This window comes from Poeciliopsis prolifica, unplaced genomic scaffold (assembly GCF_027474105.1).
Source record: "Poeciliopsis prolifica strain line A6 unplaced genomic scaffold, Auburn_PproV2 SCAFFOLD013, whole genome shotgun sequence".
NCBI classification, from domain to species: Eukaryota; Metazoa; Chordata; class Actinopteri; order Cyprinodontiformes; family Poeciliidae; genus Poeciliopsis; species Poeciliopsis prolifica.
The window spans coordinates 1,076,895-1,100,107 of record NW_026562388.1 but is presented as its reverse complement, the minus strand read 5'-3'; the positions used below and the strand labels follow the sequence as shown (position 1 = coordinate 1,100,107).

The 23,213-nt window shown below is 41.4% G+C and overlaps 1 protein-coding gene across 5 annotated transcripts in view; it reads right to left on the bottom strand.

Annotated features, from left to right (window-relative positions):
- actn1 (actinin, alpha 1) overlaps positions 1-23,213 on the bottom strand; it is a 54,453-nt gene that overhangs the window by 21,173 nt on the left and 10,067 nt on the right. For all 5 annotated transcript variants that reach the window (XM_055038026.1, XM_055038029.1, XM_055038025.1 and 2 more), the window contains exons 2-3: positions 5,254-5,368; positions 3,662-3,781 (exon numbers count right to left, since the gene is read on the bottom strand). In XM_055038026.1, the coding sequence (XP_054894001.1) occupies positions 3,662-3,781; positions 5,254-5,368 (235 nt within the window). The remainder of the gene's footprint in view (positions 1-3,661; positions 3,782-5,253; positions 5,369-23,213) is intronic.

Genomic DNA, 23,213 nt, shown 5'->3' with positions numbered 1-23,213 from the left:
ATTTTAGATTTTCTTTTTTTTAAGGAGCAGTATTATGTGTCGTGTAGGCACACAGTGCCACTTTACACCACAATCAAGTAACTGTGTTAATTATGACTTAAAGGAAATTTGACTTTGCAATTTACTGCCTTAAAAGTGGGGCTCTGTCTCTTTAAGAAATCCCTCCTCTCTTCAGAAATTTATCACAACATGGCTCCTCTGTGAACACTTCAACGTGTTTACCAGCGTTGCATTGAGACGTTTCTCCTACAATGAGCTCAGCAGGTGTGCAGCTCCACCAGGTGTTTGCTAATTGCTGCGGGCTAATCTGAAGGAGCGGAGTAAGCGGCTGCTCTGTAAAACGGGAGCTCAGGTATTGCAGCTCTGAGGAGGAACTACGCCTCAAAGGCGGAGCTAAGTCCACCCAGCCGTTTGGCACATCTGAATGGCTGCCATGGAGATTAAAGGACTTCTCGTACATGCATGGAAGAATCAAAGCGACACTCCAGGGATGTTTTTGATGAGGGAGGAACATTATAACATGATGTAAAGCTCAAACATTTATAGAAAAATTGGGCTGTCTGCGATTAATCGATCAATGATGGTCAGCATTATGGTGATCAATCACCTCCAGGACATAAATGGGTAATTAACCACCTGAGTGACCTGCAAACAAAGAGGAAAACTTATTAAACTGACCATTGAGAGCTACTAAGATCTATTTAGAAGAAGTTAAAATAAACTGACATTTCAATAAAGCAAATTAGTCTAGCTAACCAATATCACTAATCTGGTGACTCTATAGTTTTTAGTCGCTTAAATGTGCTCAGTCAGGTGACTGCAGACAGAAATCCAGTTTCACCAGAGGAAACGCGCGAAGCCTGGCCTGAGCGCAGAGCCGATGAGATGAACCGCAGCTGGCTGTGAAGAACTGGCCCTCAGTCCAGCCACCTCTGTGCCGTCCATAATGAAAATCCCCTTTTACCAGGTCACCCTCTTTCGCCGGCCTCCAGATGATCGTTTGTTTGTCCCGCTAATCCAATCAGGCTCGGAGCGCGGCGGCTCAGCCATGACGGATGAGCTGACTGCGAGATGCCAGTCAGATGTCTGGAGACGTAACGCGCCGTGAAAGGCGGCTCGCGGCGAATTAGCAGGCAGGAAAAGTGAGGCGCGCCGCTTCCCGGTGACACATCATGTTCAGATTAACTCAAACGAACATGAGTGACGAGCAGAAATCCACCTAACGGGATTGGAAACTACCCCTCCTCTAACTCCGTTTCATCCGCTGGGTCAGTTTGTTGGATCTGACCATCATCTGGTCTCATCGCAGCGCAAGGGCCACAGCAAGAGGAAATGACCAGGAAGATAATCTGTCTCCAAAGCTTGTCTGCTTTTATTACACTGTAATCACAGAGGTCACCTCTAGTTGACCTCGAGTGAACTTTTACCAACTGATCTATGCTACTACTAATAATTAAAAACCTCCAAGCATTGGTCATCAATCGGTTACTGTGACTGATCAATCACCTTAATGTTTGGTCAGTGATTGCAGTGATCGGTCGTTTCTGACCGATCACCTTACTGTCTTTTTTACGACGGCTATGTGCAACAGTTTTTTTCGCAAGACCATGTTATGGGAAAAAATAAAACTTTAAAAATATTCAACTTTGACCACAACGGTTTGGAAAAAGGTGTGACGGTTTTAGGCCGCAACAATAACAACAACAACAAAAAAAAACATCACATTCTGGAGTGACTGCTTTAACTCATATTTTATAAAAATGCTTCTGCACCGTTTCTTCAGATATTGGATTCTGCTCATCACTGTGGTTTATAACCAGATCTAACCATCATTACATTTGTATTTCTTAGTTAAATGGACAGTCGACTTTTGTTTTTCTTCTTAGTCGTTTCTTACTTATGACCGAAAGGTACTCGAAATCGGTTTCTTGTTGGAACATGTTATCTTTTTGAGCATCTGATACAAAGGCAGGAGGTCCCAGCACCTCAAATTAAAAGGTGGACCCGGCGCTGGTCCAAGTGTGCCGTCACCCAGACTGCATTAGAAGCAGACGTCAGGGTTTTCTGGCGTGGTCCTACAAGTTTTAATGTGGAAAAGAAATAAATGGAGGAGGAGGTTTTTTGATCTTGAAAATGTGTAGTTTCTGTCTGACTGATGTGCGGTTGTGTGGGCCGGAGGAGAGCAGGAATCAGAGAAGCAGCCAAAAGGCTCAAAATAACCTGGAGGAGCTGCAGAGAGCCACTGCTCAGGTGGAAGAATCTGCTGACAAATATTAGCTGTGCCCTCTAGAAATGAGGCCCTCATGAAAAGTAGCAAGAAGAAGCGATGGTCTAATCTGGTTTTAGAGCTGAATCCAGTTAATGTGTGGCAGGACTTTAAGAATGCATCATCTTCATCTGCTTCACAATTATGCAATATTTCATGAAGTCTGTGGTTGTAACAAAATGTGAATGCTGTTCAAGGCGATACTGATGATTATTTTAATAGATCATTCTGACAATTAATTCAAAATAAAAAATGTCACACTGCGCAGATTTCTAATTAATCACTTAAATTTATACAATATTAAAAATACATTGAAGATGCAAATAAACAGCGCAATTCATTTTTTAAAATAGAAAATAAACATATAATTGCCTCAGATGCAACAGACTTCCTTTAGTGAACCAGGGGAAACTAGAATTGCTACTTGTGCAGGTCTGGTTAGGACACATGGTTCCCCCAGTGTATCATCAGCCTGGCGGCCCACCAGACGAAGTATTGCTTCTTCATTTAAGTCTTTTTGAAATGCTTTTTGTTTTGTACTGTTTTGGCTTAATTGCTGGATTGTGTTGTTCTTTAAGCAAACAGCATGTTTTGCAGTCTATACACTCCAGTAAGCGATTGATCGATTACTAAATTAGTTGACGATTACGTCAATAATAATAATTCATCAGGATTAATAATTTCAGCCCTTCACTTAACACTCATGTGTTTGTTGAATTATCTGATGCAATCACATGCATCTCTCAGATTTTGGAGCACATCAACAGGACACGCAATATAGAAATAAAGCAACTGTCAGCAGTTTTTCCTTTAAAAAAAAAAACTCAACCCGATGACACTGAAGTCTGGATTCGTCAGAGTAAGCAAAGCAGTTTTCCTCAACAATTCCACATGGTCCATGTTCGAGCAACTCGACACATTTTCAGTTCACTGCAGGATTTGTTGCTGCAGCATTAATCCCAACCATCCTTAAACTCAGGAAAACAAACCATTTACTCTTTAAGGCAATTTGCTTAAACGAGCCCGTGAGAATGCCGCCCGCTTGAAGTGAAATTCTGTCTTTCCCCGATGTCTGCGAGGCTGTGACGGTCGGCGGCAGGAAGGAAGTGCAGCATTTGTGCAGTTAAAAGACTTGCTTAGCCTCTTTTGGCAGAAGGATGGACGTTATTTGTGCTAAACGGCTCCTGAGGGGGATTTGCTGATGCTGAGATCTACTCTAATAAAACGCAGCGAAAGCAAAAGTGACACCGCCTCAAGACTTTGCAGTTTGAATTAGTCATACGTGGACAACCTATGTGAAAACTGCGCAATCGTAGGGAAACCCATTGGATCTTTATCTCTCTCTCTCTCTCTTTCTCTCTGTCTCTCTTTCTCTCTCTCTGTGGCATCGCTTACCTTCTGCTCCGATAGAGACCAGCTTCACTCCTTTGCTGGCGATGAAGTTGAGCGCTTTGTTGACGTTGGAGATCTTGTGGACTCTCATCTTGCCTCTCTCTGGTTTGGCCAAGCGTTCACCTGGAACCAGAAACGCAGTACAGATGACGAAATGGTTCAGCTTTCAGGGCCTCAGAAACATAACCAGGGAACTGTTCCCACCTAGTTTTGACTACAAATGTCAGCCAGTGTAAATTACAATGCTAACCCACTCCTGTTACAGAAGTCTAAACTAGAAATAAGAAAATAGATCGATTTGAAAACACAGCCTCTACAGATGCGTCTGAAAAAACTGAAATACCATAAAGATGTTGATTTATACTATTCAAAATGTATGTTATGCAGAATATTGCAAAGAGAGCATCATATTCCGAGCTTTTACTGATATTAAGGGCTGCAACAAATTATTTTAGTAGCAAATTAATCTGAATCGAATAAAAAAATGTCCACATTTAAGCTAATTTTAGATCAGTGTTTCTCAACCTTTTTTGGACCAGCACCTCTCCCATCATCCTTACTGCCCCATCAAATCAATAACACTTTACACTGAATATTATTATTTTATTGTGAATATTACTATCGCTATTGTTGATGTTTTGATTTTTATGCTTGTTTCTGTGTTTATCATAAAAAAATTATTTTCCAGAGAACAAAAAAAGAATAGAATAGAAATAGAAGAATAGAAATTATTTTTGCAGGCGTCTAAGAAAAATGCTATGGACATTCAACTGGAAATCGGCAGGCCTAGCAGCAGCCAATCAGAGTGGACAAAAGTATTCATGTTCTGTGCTATTTTATGATGTTAGTTGTCAAATATTGCACAAAATGCAATGACCAGACAAAAGAAGTACAAGTCTGAACTTTGAAGTATTTGCGAAGCGACAGTGAACTGCAACATGAAAACATGGATAGAACTGCAATTATATAATCATAACTCTTCTTCTCTTCAGTGTTCCTGTCAGTTTCTGGTGGTGCAGCTCTGTGCTGCCTTCAGGAGAATGGGACATCAGAGTATCATCCATAAAATGCCACCCACATGGGCTCTACTGTGTAATCTAGAGCTGACAGTGGAAAAGTGAAAGTTCCAGATCCTTTTAATGGCATATAAATATGGGACAAAAACATTGATTATATCTTTGTAAATTTAGTAAAATTTTCCGCCAGCACCCCCTGCAAGCCCCGTTGAGAAACGATACTTTAGACACTATTAGAAACATAGGACAAAATATGAATGAGGAAATTTTACTTTTCAGAAAAGAAAAGAAAAATGTTATTTCCTGAAGTGTAAAAACACAGCATTTCTTTGGTGAGTGCTGGATCATCTGTGGCAAAGGATACATCTGAAGCTAAAAAACACCGCTAACATCAACAGGTGAAAAGCTCGGCCCGTTCTGCTCAGCTCAACACTAATGCAGGCTGATCGGCCGATTAATCAAACAATGGCATAAAAGAAACGTAAAAATTGTCAAACTATTCTCGTCCATCTATCCCGAAGCAGCTGGTGGCAGCACGGTTTGCATCCGGCTAATCCTGTTAGGAATGGAGCTCTCTACCTGAAATGACCTCCAGCAGCAGCATGAGCTTCAGCCCGTCCCGAAAGTCCTCCTCGATGTTCTCGATCTGCGTGCCGGCTTTTCTGAGGTGTGAGTTGCACCAAGCTGTAAAGGTCTGGAGAAACGGGAAGAAAGGAGGAGAAAGAAAAACATCAGTGCGCTTGTCTACCGCTGGTCAGTACGGACTCTGGTCTAGATCAACGAATGGCTTGTTGTAGAGGACGCTGGGATTTGGGTTAGAACTACGGATTGTTTTATTAATCGACAGTCACTGTTTGAAAGCGAACAGTGGGAAGAGTGCTGCAGGTGTATCTACACAAGAGAAAGAGAGAGATTTCTCAAGTACTCGATGAATCATAAAAATAATCGATAGAGTACTAGATTACTAAAATAGTCATTTACAACAGACATAACATATTTCAGTAGTAGTTTGTTAAAGCGCTCTTGCAAATTTTTGCAACAAGCTTAAATGCCGGCATTTATTTTTTGTATTGGACCAACTCATTGTGTGATAGGAAGCAGGTGTAGCGAGCTGCTACTCCGCTCTGAAAACATCTGCAGCAGTGCCTGCGCCGCCCAACAGGACCTGGCACGATGAGCGCCGACCCTGCTGTGAACGCCTTTTTATGAGTTCCTGAGTTAATTACACCCCGAGTCTAAAACACCAGGCCGCATGTTTCCAGCGGGGAGCCGGAGGAGCGGAGCCAGGCGGCTATGAAAGCCAGCACTGTCACTCCGAGAGGCCTGCCTTCCACCGTTGGCCGACGAACGCCACTTTAGAAAAGCCACCGGAGAACGGGTTCTGCCATGAGATTAAGGTTAAAGACGGAGAGTGGTGAGGTTTGCGTGGCCATCATTGAACTCAGCTGGGGAAGAGCTGGGTGGGACGAGGGGGTTTACAAGTGAAAACGCTTGAGGAAACTCTCTGGATACTACGCAGGATCAGAGGGGAAAAACAGACAGATTACATGGTGTGTTATCTTCGAGGGCACAGCTGACAGAAATAGAGCAGGGCTGGAGAGTTTTCTGCAAACACAAACACACCCTACTTATGATTTAAGTCAGGCTCCAATGGGAAAAGAGGTACTCAATCAATAGCCCATTACAAGCTTGCCAATTATGGCTACCTATTAAAGCAGAGCCATGGCATGAGCAATTAGCGTGAATACCATAGAACAATCTAATCAAAGCATTGAGATGGAGCTGACCGCTGGTCATAAAAGGTCAAGTTCATGATTAAATTTCTCCTGATCAGCATGAGCACCTATTGCAAAGCCTTCACCGAGTGCAGAAAGCACGATATGTAATGGAGAACATCATCTACCCAATCATCTGCCACATTTACCTCTGGTAAGGATGTAAAGAAACGTCTCATGCCAACTGTTAAGTACAGTAGAGAATCTGTGTTGCTGTGGGCATCTCTCCCACAAACCTTAAGAACCTCATTAGAGTCAATTAAGCGTTTCAAGAAGATGCTAATTTATGTAAATTACATCTGCTGATACAGAGTAGGTCTACTCTATGAGGAAGTGTTGGCTAAAGTTTTGTTCAGCAGCTTAACAGTGTGGGTTTTGGCAGTAATATGAAACAATGCATAGTGTTGTCACAGGTGATTACAATAAAAAAACAACTAAAAGTCCCTAAATTCAATAGAAGTTACAACAGTAACCAACCATAAAAGGGAATTCCTGTTTTCTAGTGGAGATTAGAGACGACTACAGTCTGGTTATTTCACAGCGGTTACACTATAAAACAGATATACAATCACTTCTAAAGCAGAGGAGGTTGGAAACATTCACAGGTTTTATTAATTGAAGACTGTCCAACATGTCATCCTGTCATCTACACTCGTTTCTCCTTGGTGGTCAGAGGGGTGTTGGTTTGTGTATGGGGAGCTGACTTCTTCCTGTGGTCACCGAGCGAGAGAGAATCCCTCAGGGCAGCAGAGATGCTCCGTACCAATAGCAATGCATAAGCATGCTTTTAGACTGAACAGAAGCCAGAGTGCCTTTAGCAAATGGGGAATGTGACGGTACTTACTCAATGACATTTGCCATCGATTTCCTGTGCAATGCCACTTAATTCTCATCTCCCTTCACTGCTCCGTCTGGGATTTCTCTCGTTGAGCTAAATTTCTCAGGATGAATATCATTTTGGCCAACCAGAGAACAGAATAAAGAGTTGTGAATGATGACATTGAGTTGTTGCACAGATCTGCTCTTCTCTTTTCATATTTGTGGACGGTCGTTTACAGCACACTCAATTTCCGATAAGTTTCATAGCATACCTTCCTTCACAATTGAACGAGCACATTTCAAACATCACGACCAGATGTTAGAGATCGGGTCAAATCCGTTCCAAATGTTTAATACGTCACAGTTGACACGTCCAGCAAACAGCTGTTTCTCAATTGTTCAGACCCTCTATACAACTTTTGTTCCTTGAAAAGGTTCATGTGGCTGAAACCTTTGAAATACCAGGATATATTAAACAAAAATCTGGTAGATCCTCCTACAAAACTGAAAAAATGGGTATTTCAACAGGGTAATGATCCAATGTATAAAGACAAAACCTGTGGGGTGAACTAAAGAGAGAAGAACCGGGACAATTCAGAGAAATTACAAAAAGAAGGGGTGGCCATAAGTGATTTAGTTAAAATATCTTAATATGAGATTTTTAACAAATGTCCTCAAATTAAGTGTTGGACAATTAAAAAATGTTTGAATTTTAGTCCCGCTGCATTAAAAGCTCATTTCACAAGTCTCTACCAGGACACCAACATATCTGCGCTGTAATTTATTCAAATGCATCGTATGCAAAAATTAACCTGCTTCATATCAAAGGATACTGTGATCTTTAATGAAACGAGACAGACAAAAATGACTCAAAGCTCTGAGTCAGAGCTAGCAAAGAACATAAGCACTGAAGAAACAAGGAAAAGTTCACAGAAGGAATGTTAGCTCGTTAAATGTGCTGAAAGGAGGAGTTTGGCTCTGTCAGGCAGGACAACAGGCCTCCTCTCCTGGAGAACCAGCCGCCGCTCCTGCAGTTCCTCCAGCTCTCTGGGTCACTGTGGAGTTTGGCAGCAGCACACGGTCAAGGTTGCCAGCCACCTGCAGCGTCACATGACCCCCGGACATTCTGGCCCGCAGTCCCAGGTCTTTCAGGTGTCCTGCATTTCTCTCATGATGAGGACACGATTCTGACTCATTAAAAACATTAACTCTGTTTTTAATGTGAAAAGTGTTCCTTAAAAACAGAGTTAAAGGTGATCGATTATGCTTCCTTGAACAGGTTAGGATAGGCCTGTGGACTATTCATAACATGTCCATTACATGTTTTTTTTTTTTTTTCAGAAAATTATTTTAGATCAATAAGCAACTCCAGGCCTCAAGGGCTGATGTCCTACAACTTTTAGATGTGCCTCTGCTGCACCACACCTGAACAGAATAATTCTGTCATTAAGGCTCTGGAGAACTGATCGACACGACGAGGAGGTAATTAAACCATTTCATTCAAGTGTTTGGTACCTGTGGCTCATCTAAAAACTGCAGGACAGCGCCCCTTGAGGACTGGAGTTTGACACTTGTGATAATGAGATTTTAAAACAACTGCAAACAGATGCACAATTTCTGAAAAGCAAAAGTGGGGCCTCCTGCACAGCCAACAAAAATGCAGAAAGTTGTTTCTGGGCAGTAAGTCAACAACAAAACCCTTGTCTTTTCCAGCAGCCATTGTACAGCAGATACACCGATAGGCAAGGCTTTCTCGGGTTGCTAGATGACATGCTAGGCTTCACTGGGATTGCTAGGTGAAGGGTAGTGTCTGCAGATTAGATCTGTTTTTGAAACAGCTTATTTTCTTAATCCTAATAAACAGTAACTTTATTGACAAAAAACATCCGTGTGTTTGCTTTTAATGCTCTTAGGCTGTTTCGAGAAACAAAATGGAAGTGCAAAAATACCAGGAAGTGAACGGTTTTCCGTCGTCATTATTTGAAACCAGTTTAAATAAAAAACGCAACGCAAGCAGTCTGCTTGTACCCACAATCCAGGCTCCGTTTTACAAAAACAACAACACTGTGCCTCTGTAACATTCAGCAGGAGTTTTATATGTGTGGCTAGTCTGAGACAGAAAGCAGCATTTTCACAGCAAATCTTGGTACTTGATACAATAAACCCTGACAATCCTATGCGGCTTTTGTCCCAGATTGCTGTAGTGTGGTTTAGCAAGAGATCATCAAACCGGAGGACCATTAGCTGCTGTAGCAGACCGTGACAGTGCGGGCCCCCTGGGAGCTGGGTTTTCATTAGCTGTCAAGAGGGTCTGGATGTACTAAGCAGAAGAAGTTGCTGCGGGATTCTCACCGTTGTGAGTCTTGATGTGAAGAGATGAATCAACACGCAACATCTCACATTCCAGCGCATTGCCCTTTACTTCTGGGACAAAACGTCCAAGTCAACGGCTGGCTCTTGCCCTTTCTAAAGATATTTAACGGAAGAGGATCCTTCAACTTTTGCTGGCAAAATGCTTTCCAAACCCAAAAATATCATTGTCAACAACGATAAATATCCAAAATACCAGTGAAAATTGACAAATAGCTGCTCAGCAATTATAGGAAAGGTTTGACTGCTGTAAAGCCAAAAAAAATAATTCCACTGATTATTGAAAAGGATAAAAATCATTTTCTGCTCGGAAGTATGAATTAAAAACCTCAAAACTGATACACTCTCCACAATGTTTTACCATTTTGTAATAGATGCCTCGCAGAAACAAGCTTCTTTGGTGGAATGGAAATAATTTTAGGCCTAAATCGGTATGAATAATTTGAGATGAACTGTATGTGGGAACAATAATACTTCACAGAGCCATTAGTTTCCATCTCTAATGTGTTTCTCTGTGTGATGATTGGCGTCACTGGATCAGCAGCAGGATGCCGGTGAAAGCTGATCGCATCAATAGAACAAATGGACCTGAAAACCCCAAACTGTTTGATGCATGAATGACGGATGCAGCAGTGTCAGTGCAGCCTGTGAACTCCACGTGTGACTGTGTTGTCCTCGTAGTGTGTGTCGGTACAGCATGTGCTGTGAATGTCGGAGCTGTTAGCATGTCCTGCAGGCTGCTTTGAAAACAAAGCTAAAATGTTGCAGCTTACGCACGATCCGTTTCTGCTCCAGCCGTGTGATGGAGCGAAGCAAAAGCATTTCAGCTGCTTCTCTGTGGGAGGAACTGAAGGATTGTATATTTTCAGGGCTTCTTCCCACCTCATCTCCTCTTTTTTTTTTTTTTTTCTTTGCCTGCATCCTCGTTTTCTCTGGTCTCAGCCTCCCAGAACAGAGGCAGGCTATAAAAACAACAGGGGTGAAGAGAGGAAGGAACCTGCTCAGCATCAACTTTTGGGAAAGTTGTCCATCATTAAATTCAATGTTTGTTGGGTTTCCCCTCTCCCCCCATAGCCTCACTGCTCCAGCAGCAGGAACATCCTTTTACTGCTAATTAAAGAGCAAAAAAGATCCCAATAAATTGAATAAGATGTATCTTATTTGAAGCCCAAAGGCAGATACTCGATTTAACGAGTATTTCCAATTTCTGCTCCGCTTGTATCTTATGTTTGACTCCAGCCGATTCTTCAACAGGAAAACTGCACAGCCCCAGTATTGTGGAGAAAGTGGAACGCGCTGTATGTCTGAGTGTCCTTGAAATGGACACTCAGACATACGAGGGCACGGCGCAGAGAGATACGGCTTAAGCCTTCAGTGACATTAAGCAACACACGTAACGCAAAAGACTCCAGAACCCAAACGAAGTGGACCTGAAACTAGTTCACACAAACAGTTTTGACTTTCATTTGACTGCATTAATTTATAGATAATGAAGCGCTGCTAAATGCTAACCTTGTTGTTAATTGCTGCCCACAGAGAGCCTCACCCAGTAGTCTGGAGTGATCTAGTGTTTAAATCCTACTTATTTTGTGATCCTTGCATAATTGTGATGCAAAAACTGCAAAAATATGAAAGGTTTCTATTTGAACTATTTGTAGTCTGTATTAATATTTAATACATAAAAATTTGATAAGTAGCTTGGAGGTTGTTTTTTTTTAATAGCACTAAGATGAGCAGCCATTTTACTGTTTCTTAATTACTCTGGACTTTCTGACCATCTGTAGTTCAAAAATAAAGTGTCTTAATTGCAGTAAACATCCAAGTTCTTATGTAGATTTACATAATTCTTTATAAAATGTTATTCTTGAAAAATTTTCTTTTTTTTTTTTTAGCTAATCTCAGACTTGTGTCTCATTGACAGTCACTAAAAATAACAAATTTTCAACGTTAGAATATCTACGCTTTCAACAAAAATACATTTAAAATTGTTCTCGTGAAGAGTTTTTTATACTGTCATATAGTATTAGCATTAGCCGCAAGCAAAGCTTCTGATCAGTGAAAAACTAAAAAGCCATTTTAAAGTTTTCTGTGACTGTGAAGCAAAAGCTAGATAAACACTTTGAACAGAGATTCTTTATGAATATAACTTAATATTTGTGAAACCCTTTTCTTCCATCATAAGGAGCATAAAAGCTACAATACAGACACTCCAGACTAATTTGTGAAATGTTTATTTTGTTTGAAAAAAAAAGTGAATTGAAGTACTTCAATTCATCTAGCTGTTTAACTCAAGACTGTATTGCCTCATCTTATGATCTATTGTTTCTTTTTCTGTTGCTAATTTAAGAGAGAAACATTCAAAAAGGTAAAATTAACCTTAACTGTTAACATAGTTACATATATCCCTCATTATGTTGAACTTCACATAAATCTTGCAGAGCAGCTCTAAAATCTTGTGACACATTTCCTCTTGCTGGAATTTCCTGATTGCACAAAAAGAAAATTAATTTACTAAGGATTTAGTCTACAACAGTTCTTTTAACGTGCAGATGAACTCTCCCACCTGTCACTCTTCTCCAGCCTTTCTCTCCTCTCTACTCCCTCTCCGTTAATCAGCCTCAGTTAGGAAAAATATTTCCTGCCTCTCTGCCAGATCCATATTAGTACAACCCTTTAAATGAGAAGGAAAAAAAGGCCCGGCTCCTGAGTCCAAGCCACGGCCATATCCGAACACAACGGCAGGCAGACGAGTTCAGGGAGGAGAGGAGAGGCAGACGTCGCTGGCAGAGTTTCTGACACAGGAAGGAGGTTTTCAACACTGCAGTCGGTTTCTCAAGCCTGAGCTTCCAACTCAGAGCCTCCCAAGGCGCATCGACGTCTCGCCGAAACCGCTAAAGCAACATCTAGGACGATATTGTTTTAATGTTCTGGCCAAAACGCTTGACTAAAGCGGTAAAACAGGACGTGACGCCTCTAAACCCTGGGTGCCATTTATTTTTATAATCTAGTCCACAGCTACAAAACGACATCACTGCTCACAACTGGAGACGTAAAACAAAACAAAAAAAAGAAAAGAAAAAAAAAGCGGGAACACGGTCGAAATGAGCTGAAAAGCAAATGCACTTCTGTGCATCCCAAAGAGGTGAAGTATCCCGTTCCCTCTCCTGTTAAGTCTATTTATGCCGCCTCAATTTCACTCAGGGGTGTATGTGTGTGTGTGTGTGTGTGTGTGTGTGTGTGTGTGTGTGTGTGTGTGTGTGTGTGTGTGTGTGTGTGTGTGTGTGTGTGTGTGTGTGTGTGTGTGTGTGTGTGTGTGTGGAAACAGTGCTGTGAGCCAGGAAAAGCTGAGCTGCTAACACTTTGCTCCGTCCAAAACTCCCAGATGATTTTGCGATAAGTGATGGATTAGAGCGTTGAAGTTCACCAAACAAACGAGCCTCGCCGGAGTTTGCTCAGATTTAAAAAGGCCCACTCGATGAAAACGGAGAGACTACAGAGAATGTTATGCTTTTCTCAGGTGTGGGTCACTCTTAAATGATACGAGATTAAAATTATTTGGCTTAAAGTAGCATTTTAGAACTGGTCTGGAATGAAAATGCTTTCAGATAAGTTCGATCCGTTCGATGCAGAGGTTTAAATTCAGTTCAAAACGAACCACCGAGCCACATTATGTTGTCATTTTACAACTTGTTATTGGATCTTTTGTGTTTTCAAACCTGATGACGCAACAGACAGTTGACAGTCAATCTCTACCATCATCTTTAACAAATGTTTGACCTTCTTAAGGGTTTTCCTGATAAAGATACGTCAATAAATCAATTACTAGCAACTTTCTAGTTGGAAACTAAAGGCAGCAAGGTATTCTGGAGCAAATACGCATGAAGAGAGGCGTTTTAGAAGTGCTAGCCACTCTAACCGTGATCATTGCTAATGTAAGATCAGTAATTAACTGTCTCGGTCAAGAGCTGAAAAGCTAGAAAAATATTTATGATGTTTCTCTTCTCATTTCATAGTTTTTCACCAGAAGAATCAGATTTAGCTGATAAAGCATTAATGGTGAATTTAATTCTACTTAATGCACCAGAAACACATCGTACAACCAAATCACAGCACACACTTCTTATCTAAAGTCATACTTAACAAAGCATGCACCTGATATTTTGACTCGTCAAACTGAAGATGAATTAAATTAAGGTAAAAACGATTCGTATTCTAATTATTGCGGTAGAGGGCTCAGTGAGCAGACCGGATGAAGCCGGGCGAGGAGCCAGCATATTGAGATGCTCGTTACTGCTGTTTTCACTTAGGAGGCACGGTGGGGAGAAGAGCCAAACTGCTGTCTGAAGCATCTGCAGACCGCCGCTTCGTGGCTCCATGCATCTGGCAAGCAGAGAGGCTTTAAAACACTAAATCAATTTCAGCAAACATGAGTGGGAGGCAACAGAAACGCTAATGCCAGAGGAAGGAACGACTCGGCAGGGATGAAGACGGAGAGAGCGGGACTCGTTCGAATGTTCATTAGGGACTCAGCCGCCCATGTGTGATCAGCCTCACAAGCAAATAACTTGACGCCAGAAATAGATGGTCTCCATCCATAACTCATACGCGTTAAGTAATTGGACAGAGAAAATTAGGTTGTTACTTATTACGGCAATAAAAACAAGCAAACAGGAGCTACTTGCCGTTTGCGATTCGGCTTTAGGGAAGAGACCTAATGAAGGACAACTTGGGTCAGTATTAACATCTGATATCAATAAAATAAATAAAACTAAATCAATATTAATTTGTTTAAGTACATACAACCATATCATTTTCAGGTCAGTCCTGATAAAGACTGTATAAACTAATGTCTGTATTGGTCCTGATACTTACAAATAAATTCTAGATCTGCTATTGGTGACAATGTACCTGATCCATACGGACAGATCTGTTTAGAGTCATTCTATGCTTATGTGCTCTGAGCGAAGTTGTGTTTTATTACTTATTTTACTGTACATTTAGAATTCCTAATTGTTTTTTCTGAAGTTTGTTGCAGTTTATTTTTACGTGTCAGTTTCTGTCCATTTATTTTTACACTGGCTGCTCTATTCGACTGAACACCTTGAATTGTTTTTTCGTTTGATGTTGCTTGTGAAGCTGTAGATGTGCTGTGCCGGTGCAGAGTTATCAAATTTGTACTTATGCCTGAGAAGAAACGTTTAAAGTCAATTCAGCGATGTTTTTCTGTACCGGATCGTATCGGCAGATGTTAAACTTTAGATATCCGTATCGGTTCCGGAAGTGATAGAAGAGGATCGGCGCTTCCATTACTATAAAGACTTAAATTAGTCTGAGGCAACCATTTTAGCCTTTTCATAATATTTCAACCAAATGCTAAATATTAGTTGCAAACCAACAAAAGAAAAAAGGCGGATTGTTATTCTTCAGGCCCCCCATTCACACAAACAGATGTAAACAGACCAAAAGGGTTGGACCAGAACCCCCACAGGGCTGAGAACTAACTTGGCAGATTAATAAGCGCCGCGGCTCCATCCGTCCTGCTCAGTGAGTCACAGACTGAAACAATATGACCTTTCTGCTGTCCCCGCACAGCTCTTTCACCAAATCAGAGGGAAGACAGGAGTCAGGGGGCCTTCCAGCCAGAGAGGGGAGTACGCTGCGTGGGTCAGAGGTCATCAGTCATCCTTCTCTGTCTCTTTTCTCTAAAGCTCAGTGGAGTATAAAATGTGACTGCCCACACAGATATTCAAGCAAACGCTCGCTTCTCTTGCTCCAGAAATACTGAATGGAGCTCAGCTGAGACGACCAGGCAGATGTGCTGAGTTCACTTGCTGTGGGAGATTTCTACCCACTGCTCGTTTCTCTCTAAACACCTTCAAAAAGTCTCTTGCATCTAAGCTTCTTACTCTTCTTTAGTTGACAAGTCAACAGATTTTCTTATTTAAAATTAATTCTAAAAATTGGGTTTTAAACAGAATTGGATGGTTTTTAGTTTGGCCCACATCTGTACTGTAATGTACTCCCCAACATTTTATGCCTACCTGGAGTCACCAGCGCAAACGTTTGCCGTCATCTTCTTGCAGACTGGAGTCAGCCCATAACATGCCAAATAAAGGGAAATATAGGTAGATATTTATCTGACATGATCACTAAAGTTTCCATGTTTCATTACTAATTCAGTCCTCAACCAAATTTATTTGCCTAACTTGTAAAATGTCAATATTTGAGCCAAAAAAAGAAACCACTGATAAATTGTCTAGACAAAAAAAGATTAAAGCGAAATCACAAGTTGCCACCAAAATTAGTAGAAATATGTCAAAACTTTACAAAAAGCAGTTACAAATCTCCTGTTTGGTGCGTCTTTATGAAAAAAATAAAATAAATAAAACAAAGTTTCATCACCATGATTTCCCGTTTTAATTCAGCAAACCCCAGAAATCAGAGTAAAAACGAGACCCAAAGTCAAAATAGATAAAAAAAAAAAAAAAAAGAGTCTGGCCAAACACTGTGTCACAATGGTCCAGCAGTCCCTGCAGGCAGTGAAGACGAAGGGTTTTTCCCCGCAGCTGTGATGAAGCGTGACAGTCTCTCAGGTGCGGCCTCCATCCAGGCAGGCACTCGAAAACACACTGTTACTGCAGCAGGCGCTGAATCAGCATTGCCATCCCATTACACTTATCTACTGCCTTGGCTGCTGCTTCAGCACATGTGTGCAAGGGGGCGAATGCGCCACAGAGCTCAAAGGAAAGCAGCAAAACGCCGAGCTCGGCCGCATGTGAGTCGATGCATGTGCAAGAAGCCATGTCCAAACAACAGCCGCCGTTGTGACCGGCCCGCTGATTATTGACTCTGTTTTGGCCCGGAGCGGCCACCGATGTACGTTCATATTCGAGTGCGTTATGATGAGAAGTCAAAGTGTAAAGAAGAAGGCTAAAGAGAGGCTGGTCAGTTCAGCTAGCAGTGTCATTCATCAGTTCATCAGATGACTTCCCTTTTTTTCTTCTTTTATATCAGATATTTTTTATTATACGAATCTATGTGCAATTGTTTAAGAGCACACGCACACACACACACACAAATACATGATGCATCGTTAGCAGGAATCACACAATTCCTGCTTAAATTGAGCTCACAAAGTCTGGCTCTTGATCAAAATACCAACACTAGCTAGAAGTAGGAGGCAATATAATTTTCACTTCGGTTTAAGCCCCATTTTGTGCTCCACTAAACCTCATCACTAGCATCTTTACCGCAGAAAATAAAAGGACAAACGTATAAAAGCTCCGTGTTCCAAACATGCCTTTCTCTAGTTTCTCTTTAGCCGTTCCAAATGCCCTAAAATTAAAAAATTAAAAACATTCCAGCAATTTTTTTTTTGTTGTTGTTGTTGTTTTTCAAGGAGATTAAGAAATCAAACGTCACGTCTTCAAGCTGCACTGATGTAGATTCACTGACCTAAACGGCAGCATGGCCACTTATGGATGTTTAATCACGTTTGTCCGTTTGGAGGAACTCAGACTCTGTGGAGCACTAAATGTTCTACTGCAGCAGATAAGAATGGATGTTATGTCCTTCATCACAAATGGCATGTTACTGTTAACTCTTTGGTGAGACTGAAAAGTCACTAGAAGCTACAAAACAGCATGTATCTGCGTCAAATGATTGAATGCCGACTTTGTATTTAGCTTTCTGAAGTGAGGGTCACCTGTATGAGAGGGATGATGTTGTGGGACGGACAAAGAGTGAAAATAGTAATAATAACCATCTAAAATACATTTATTGCTGCAAATGAAGTTCCTGTTCATTTCTGATTCTTATTTTTTTTTTAATTGTCAAATTTGAAACGTTGTTGATCTTGTTTTAGGAGTGACAGAAAGTTACCAGAGTTATCAGTTCTTGTTTTTCCACCCTAGTTTATTTTTATTAGTCCATCTTTAAGGAGTGAAATTAAATGAATGAAATATGAAGATTCTTATTAATATTAATCTAAATGAAAACCAGACAGCAACAGCTCTACACGTGTAGAGGATTTTGTAACTAGATGGTACGCACTGCTGCTGTGATGGACAGGAGAGCCTGTGACTATTTGGGATTGGGCAATTACAGCACACACTGCTTGATGAATAACAGGAATATTAAAAGAAAAGCATTAAAAATATCTAACAGCAGAAAAAGTCACTAGATATATTGCTTATTTGCAAAAAAAACCTCTCTTTAAACATAGTGATATCACCTTCTCACTCATAATCTATATCCATATTCTAAAATATGCGCATCAATTATTTATAGATCCTTGTTAAGACATATTTTGGATATATGAGTTGACTCCAGATTATGGCAGCTTTATATCTGAAAACCCAAGTATCCAGTGTGCCTCAGTAATGTTTTATCTTTCCTGTGACGTCTCCATATTTGGTGTGACTGCAAACAAATAGGTTTGTGTCCCGACTGACACATGCCTGACCAGGCTGATAAGAAGATGGGGCCCTTCTTCCGATATTGCAGCACACAAATTGGATGCAAATTCAACTGCAGATGCTATTCAAATAGAGCAACCAGTCGTCGTGTGAACATCTTCTCGGTTCAGCAGTATAGTTCAGGACTGCCCGACTGAACAACGGACGCTCTGTCAAGTAAACAAACACAAGCTGCGGCTCAGGTCGGACACCGTGCACATGCACAGTACCAAGAACCAACAAATCTTGACGTCCAAACGTGAGAACGCGAGCAACAGCGAAGTGGACAAGCAAGAACAGATCTGTCATCAGAACTCAACGACCTGAGTCACGTCTGAGCCGTCAGTGGCCACAAATCGTCTGACGCGGTCCGCTCCAGAGCCACAAACCAGAACTCATGAGTCAGCTGGAGCTCGGTTTGCCAGAAAACAGCCGGGTGACGCGAAGGCAGCGGCCCGGCTCGCTGGCGGTGCCGGTTTATGCCGGAGCAGCGTTTTCCCCGCTGCTGCCCGTCACCTGACTGCAGGAAGTGCTGAGCTGGGAGGAGCTACGCTGCACTCGAACAAAGGAGACTTTCAGCAACTCTGCACATCAGCAGGACTGCATGGGTCCAGACGAGGCCATTGTACTCGTGTTGACCATTACTGTCCAGCCGACATGAGCGTACCACAGGTACATCATGCTTTAAAGCAATGTCTGTTGCCATCAAGGGCTATTTTATGTTATTTTGTGTCCACTGGTTTTGATCCTTTGTAGGTTCAAAACCCTCAAAAAAAAAAATAAAATAAAAAAATAAACTTTAACTCGTCATTTTAAATTATTAGAAATTGTGACATAATTTTACTTTTTTTTTTAGAACATCGATTCTGAAAACAATACATGGACGACAAGCCAAACCTGGACTGGACTATTTTACACTGATTAGAGACTCTTGTCAGACAAAGTGAAATCTTCATAAAGACGAATATTTGTTTCCTCAGAATATTACAAAGCTTGTCTCATTTATAGTTACAAATTAATCATAAACAGCAAGAACGTTAATTTTTGGAAGAAGCATCAGTCAAACACTGTTGGGGGAATAATTGCTACCTCATTTTGCACTTAATTAGCATTTATTAGCATCCTTCTAATGTTAAGTTTTGCTTTCATCATCACTACATTTAAACCAAATGTTCTCCACTAGTGCTTCCTCAGATTTTGCACCTCATAACATAAATAGTTTACATGTGGCTTTCTGGTTTATTGTATATTTTGGAAAGTCAAATAACTTCCTGGTGAGGAGGAAATAAAAAGCACAAAGAAGTTGGTGTGTGTGCATTTTTTTTTTTTTGTGCGTGCATTTTGAAACAAAAGGTAATTTTCTCACACAGAAGCCGAGAAATTGTCAGAAATAAACTGAACATCTGCTCCAACAGCCGAAAAAAGAAACAAACAAAAAAATAAAATAAAATGACCATCAGCTGCAGTTCGGCTAATCCAAGGAGAAGTGAAATCTTGAAAGCTCCACGTTTAGCCTGAGCGAGAGACTTCCCCCAAAGTGCTTATGTCGCACATGTCATGAGTAGCCCTCCCTGGAATCGGTCCAAGCTGCTGCCGCGGCTAATCCCCACAATACACTTTGATTCAACTCCGATCACTACATGAGAAAACCTTTTTTCCAAAACACCTGTTACACTGAAACCTTTATCTGAATGAGTCAATGCACTTACCACAGATCAAGAAGGTAAAACAAACAACAACAACAAAAAAAGAAAGGAAATGGAGTCCAGCAATGAACACCAGTCATTTCTTCCAAACTTAATGAAAATAAGTGCAGCTTGCATTCTGACATGGGACTCAACATGTCCAGACCCGTATATATAAATAATTTCTACACAAAAATAAGTAGCTAAGTAAAATACGGCTGATCTGAGAGAAGGCAACAAACAAAGCCAGCAAGTAACTGTTTGGAAATGAAGGGGTTATAAAAGTGAAAACCAGGTAAGATGGAAGACGAGGCTCTGTTGTATCAGTGTGTTTGCTACAGGTTTATCAAAACATAGAGGAAGAGAAGAAACCTGGGAGGAAAGCAGAGACATGTGCTGGACGGCGTCCAACTCCAGGTAGTAGGATTAGATCCTCCCTGTGGTCCTTAAGCCACCAGTACAGGCTTTAAGACTTTCAGATTAAAGTAAAATATTCTGGAGTTCAAACAAACATACATAAAGCATTGGAATAATAATGCATGTCCTGAAACATGTCATCGAATTGAGACAAACCACGTTTGTAGAAAAGCGAATAAATCCTCAGAAAAACTAGCGGGGAGCTGAAATGCTGTCATCACCAGTAGAGGTCAAATCTTTATTAGCATTAATCAAGCACGTCCATCGCTGTTTATTTTATTTTATTTTTTTTGTGAAAACATACACAGCTGTTGGGTTTATTCTCATAATCACAGATGACGTGGTGCTTCATCGTGCTGCTTAACCTGTTCAGTTCAGCACAACTTCTGATCAGAAGTATCTGGTGTTGGTGTTAGATGAGCACGTTCATGGGAGATGGAGTGGATGTTGGTGAGGTAGATGCTAAAGGTCCAAAGCGCACGCCCATTTGTTGACATTATAAAATCACAGCGCCCACTAGTGGCCCGGAATGACAACAACAGCCGGCTCAATGTGACTTAGCGGCGCCGTCTAGATGTGGAACTTTTCCCCTCAATCAACAACCAGAAATGCAGGCAGTTTCCATGCAGCAGTCTCGTATAAACAGTCTAAATCACTAGTAAAATGTCTTGTCTTACAAATGCGGGCTGCAGTTACAGGAGTGTAACCCTCAGAAAGTGGTAGCTGCAACCCTGACCGTGATGTAAGACTAATAATCCACCAGGCAGTGCATCAGTGCCAAGGTTGTTACACAGCAACAACCAGCAGGCCTGCCTTCCTGTCGCTCGGGGTGACCAGGTGTCAGGCTGTCAAGGGGGCGGTACCTGTTGCGGAGTGTAACAGGATCTGCCGTGAGCGCTCATGGGGCTGCCACTGTTTACTGTCAAACATGAGGTGACGTCGAGAGCACGCAGGTCACTGAAGCAGGAAAACCCAAACCCGACAGACCATCACCATCATTCTGAGCTCACAGGAACACACACCGCCACGCACTGTGGCTTTAACCTCCCGACTATTTACTTACTCCCGCTTATCTTGTTGTGGCCACCTAGGCGGGCCGATTCACTGCAGTGAAGCTAACCCTGTCTGAATTGGCCTTATTTGCCCAAAGTGCAAAAAAAACCCTGTAAGACGCATCCTGTCTACATTGTTCAAATGCTGTGATTGTGCATTTACGACTCAAAGCAAACGAGAAAAAAAAAAGAAAATAAATAATTGGCACGCACCACCCTCCGCACTAACACAGAAGACTGGCTTCCTGATGATTTTAATATGCTCAGTCTGCAAAAAGGCAACCCTGTCTTTTTTTGTTGTTGTTGCTGTACCTGAAACCATCTCCACCCACATCTAACAAAACAAAACAGAGACAACAGGGAGGCAAGCAAGATATTTTTGATCAAATATGTCAAGGTTGTACTTCCTAGTGCCGTCTGACTTCTGCCACATAAAAAACCTTTTCCCTGCTCTGTTCTTCTCTTCAAAGCTCTTGTGGCTCCAGACTCTCAGCCACAGCAGCAGTCATCCAGAGAAGAAGAGGAAACAGTTTCTTCACGTGGAAAGAGATGCATCGATAAGTTTAGTGCAGACAAAGCAGGCGCAGCTCTTAGATAAAAACAAAAACAAAAACAAACAAAAAAGAGTCAAACAAGTTGAAGCGTTTGAGTGCTGATGGCATTCCTTAAACAGAAAACAAAAACAAAAAAACTTCTTTAGGACACCAGCCCCAAGAAAAAGTGTGATCTGTGTCACTACAACGCGAACAAGAAGCATATTTTCAAAATTTACTGACAGTTTTATTGATTTAGCAATACGAGCAAGATGAACAGTTTTGGGAGTTTTTGAGCATTATTAATTGGAATTTATAGTGAAAACGATGATTCAAAATCTTACTAGGATGAGAAAGTTATCACGATAAATGTTAAACGATACAGGTCTAACCCCGGTTGCAATTTGGTACGTTTTTTAATTAGATTATTTTACTTGTAATTTTTTTACAAAATGGCATATATACAGAACAGACAAAATCAAGTCAACAACACTTAAGACAAAGGATGTTTATAAACCTAGCACCTTCCCACAAACAATAAGAAAAATAAAATGAAATAAAAAAAATAATTAAAATAAAAAGTTAAATGAATATAAAAGGGGCATCATAACAAATATGAACTGAGAAAGAAATATTTGTGGCAAGCAATAAATCAAGACAATGTGACTAATTTTATACATTTCGAAGTGACAATTAAAGCTGCTATCTATTGACAAATCAAGCATGTTATAAAGGTAACACCTGCAGAGGAAGTGCATTGGGATACGCAATACGCCGGGTGTTGGACGGGGTTGCTAAATTATTGACTCCGGGTTGACAGGGCGATGCGGAGAGGCCTCCTGAAGCCACTTCCTTTGTGCAGAGCCCTGAAAGCTCCTCTGTCTGAGCCTCTTCTTCCACTCACTGCCCCTCTCCTTCATCCCTCTCCCCCTTCCTGAGCTTCACCCACCCAGCTCCTGAATGGAAAGGTGTGCCGCCTGCCTGCTTTTACCACGGTATCTGCTTACTTGAAGCCATTCTTTAGAAATAACGGAGCGCACCGCAGCTGCTGCTGCTACCACACTCACGTGTTCACCAACTCTCCAAGTACTGTACAACCCTCCTCCCCCTCCTCGCCTTCAAAGAGAGGCTTCTCGGTGAGCACATGCATTCTCGAGTGCATGTGGTTTGATTAATAGCATTAGCGGTGGAACAACTCGACTACATCCTTCCCATGTGGTGCAGTAACATTCCTTGGAAACATGCAGACAGATCACCTACAAAGCCCGCCTTTTGGTTTCCACGCTATTGGAAACATGCAACCAGACGTTGTGCAGCAGCTCCTATTTTTTTGGCCCTCTTTTAGCACCATACCCTCCACAAGAAATGCACCTTGACCCTCCGTCTTAAAACGAAGATATAATCGAAAGCCCTCCCAGTCTGAGGTCTTTGT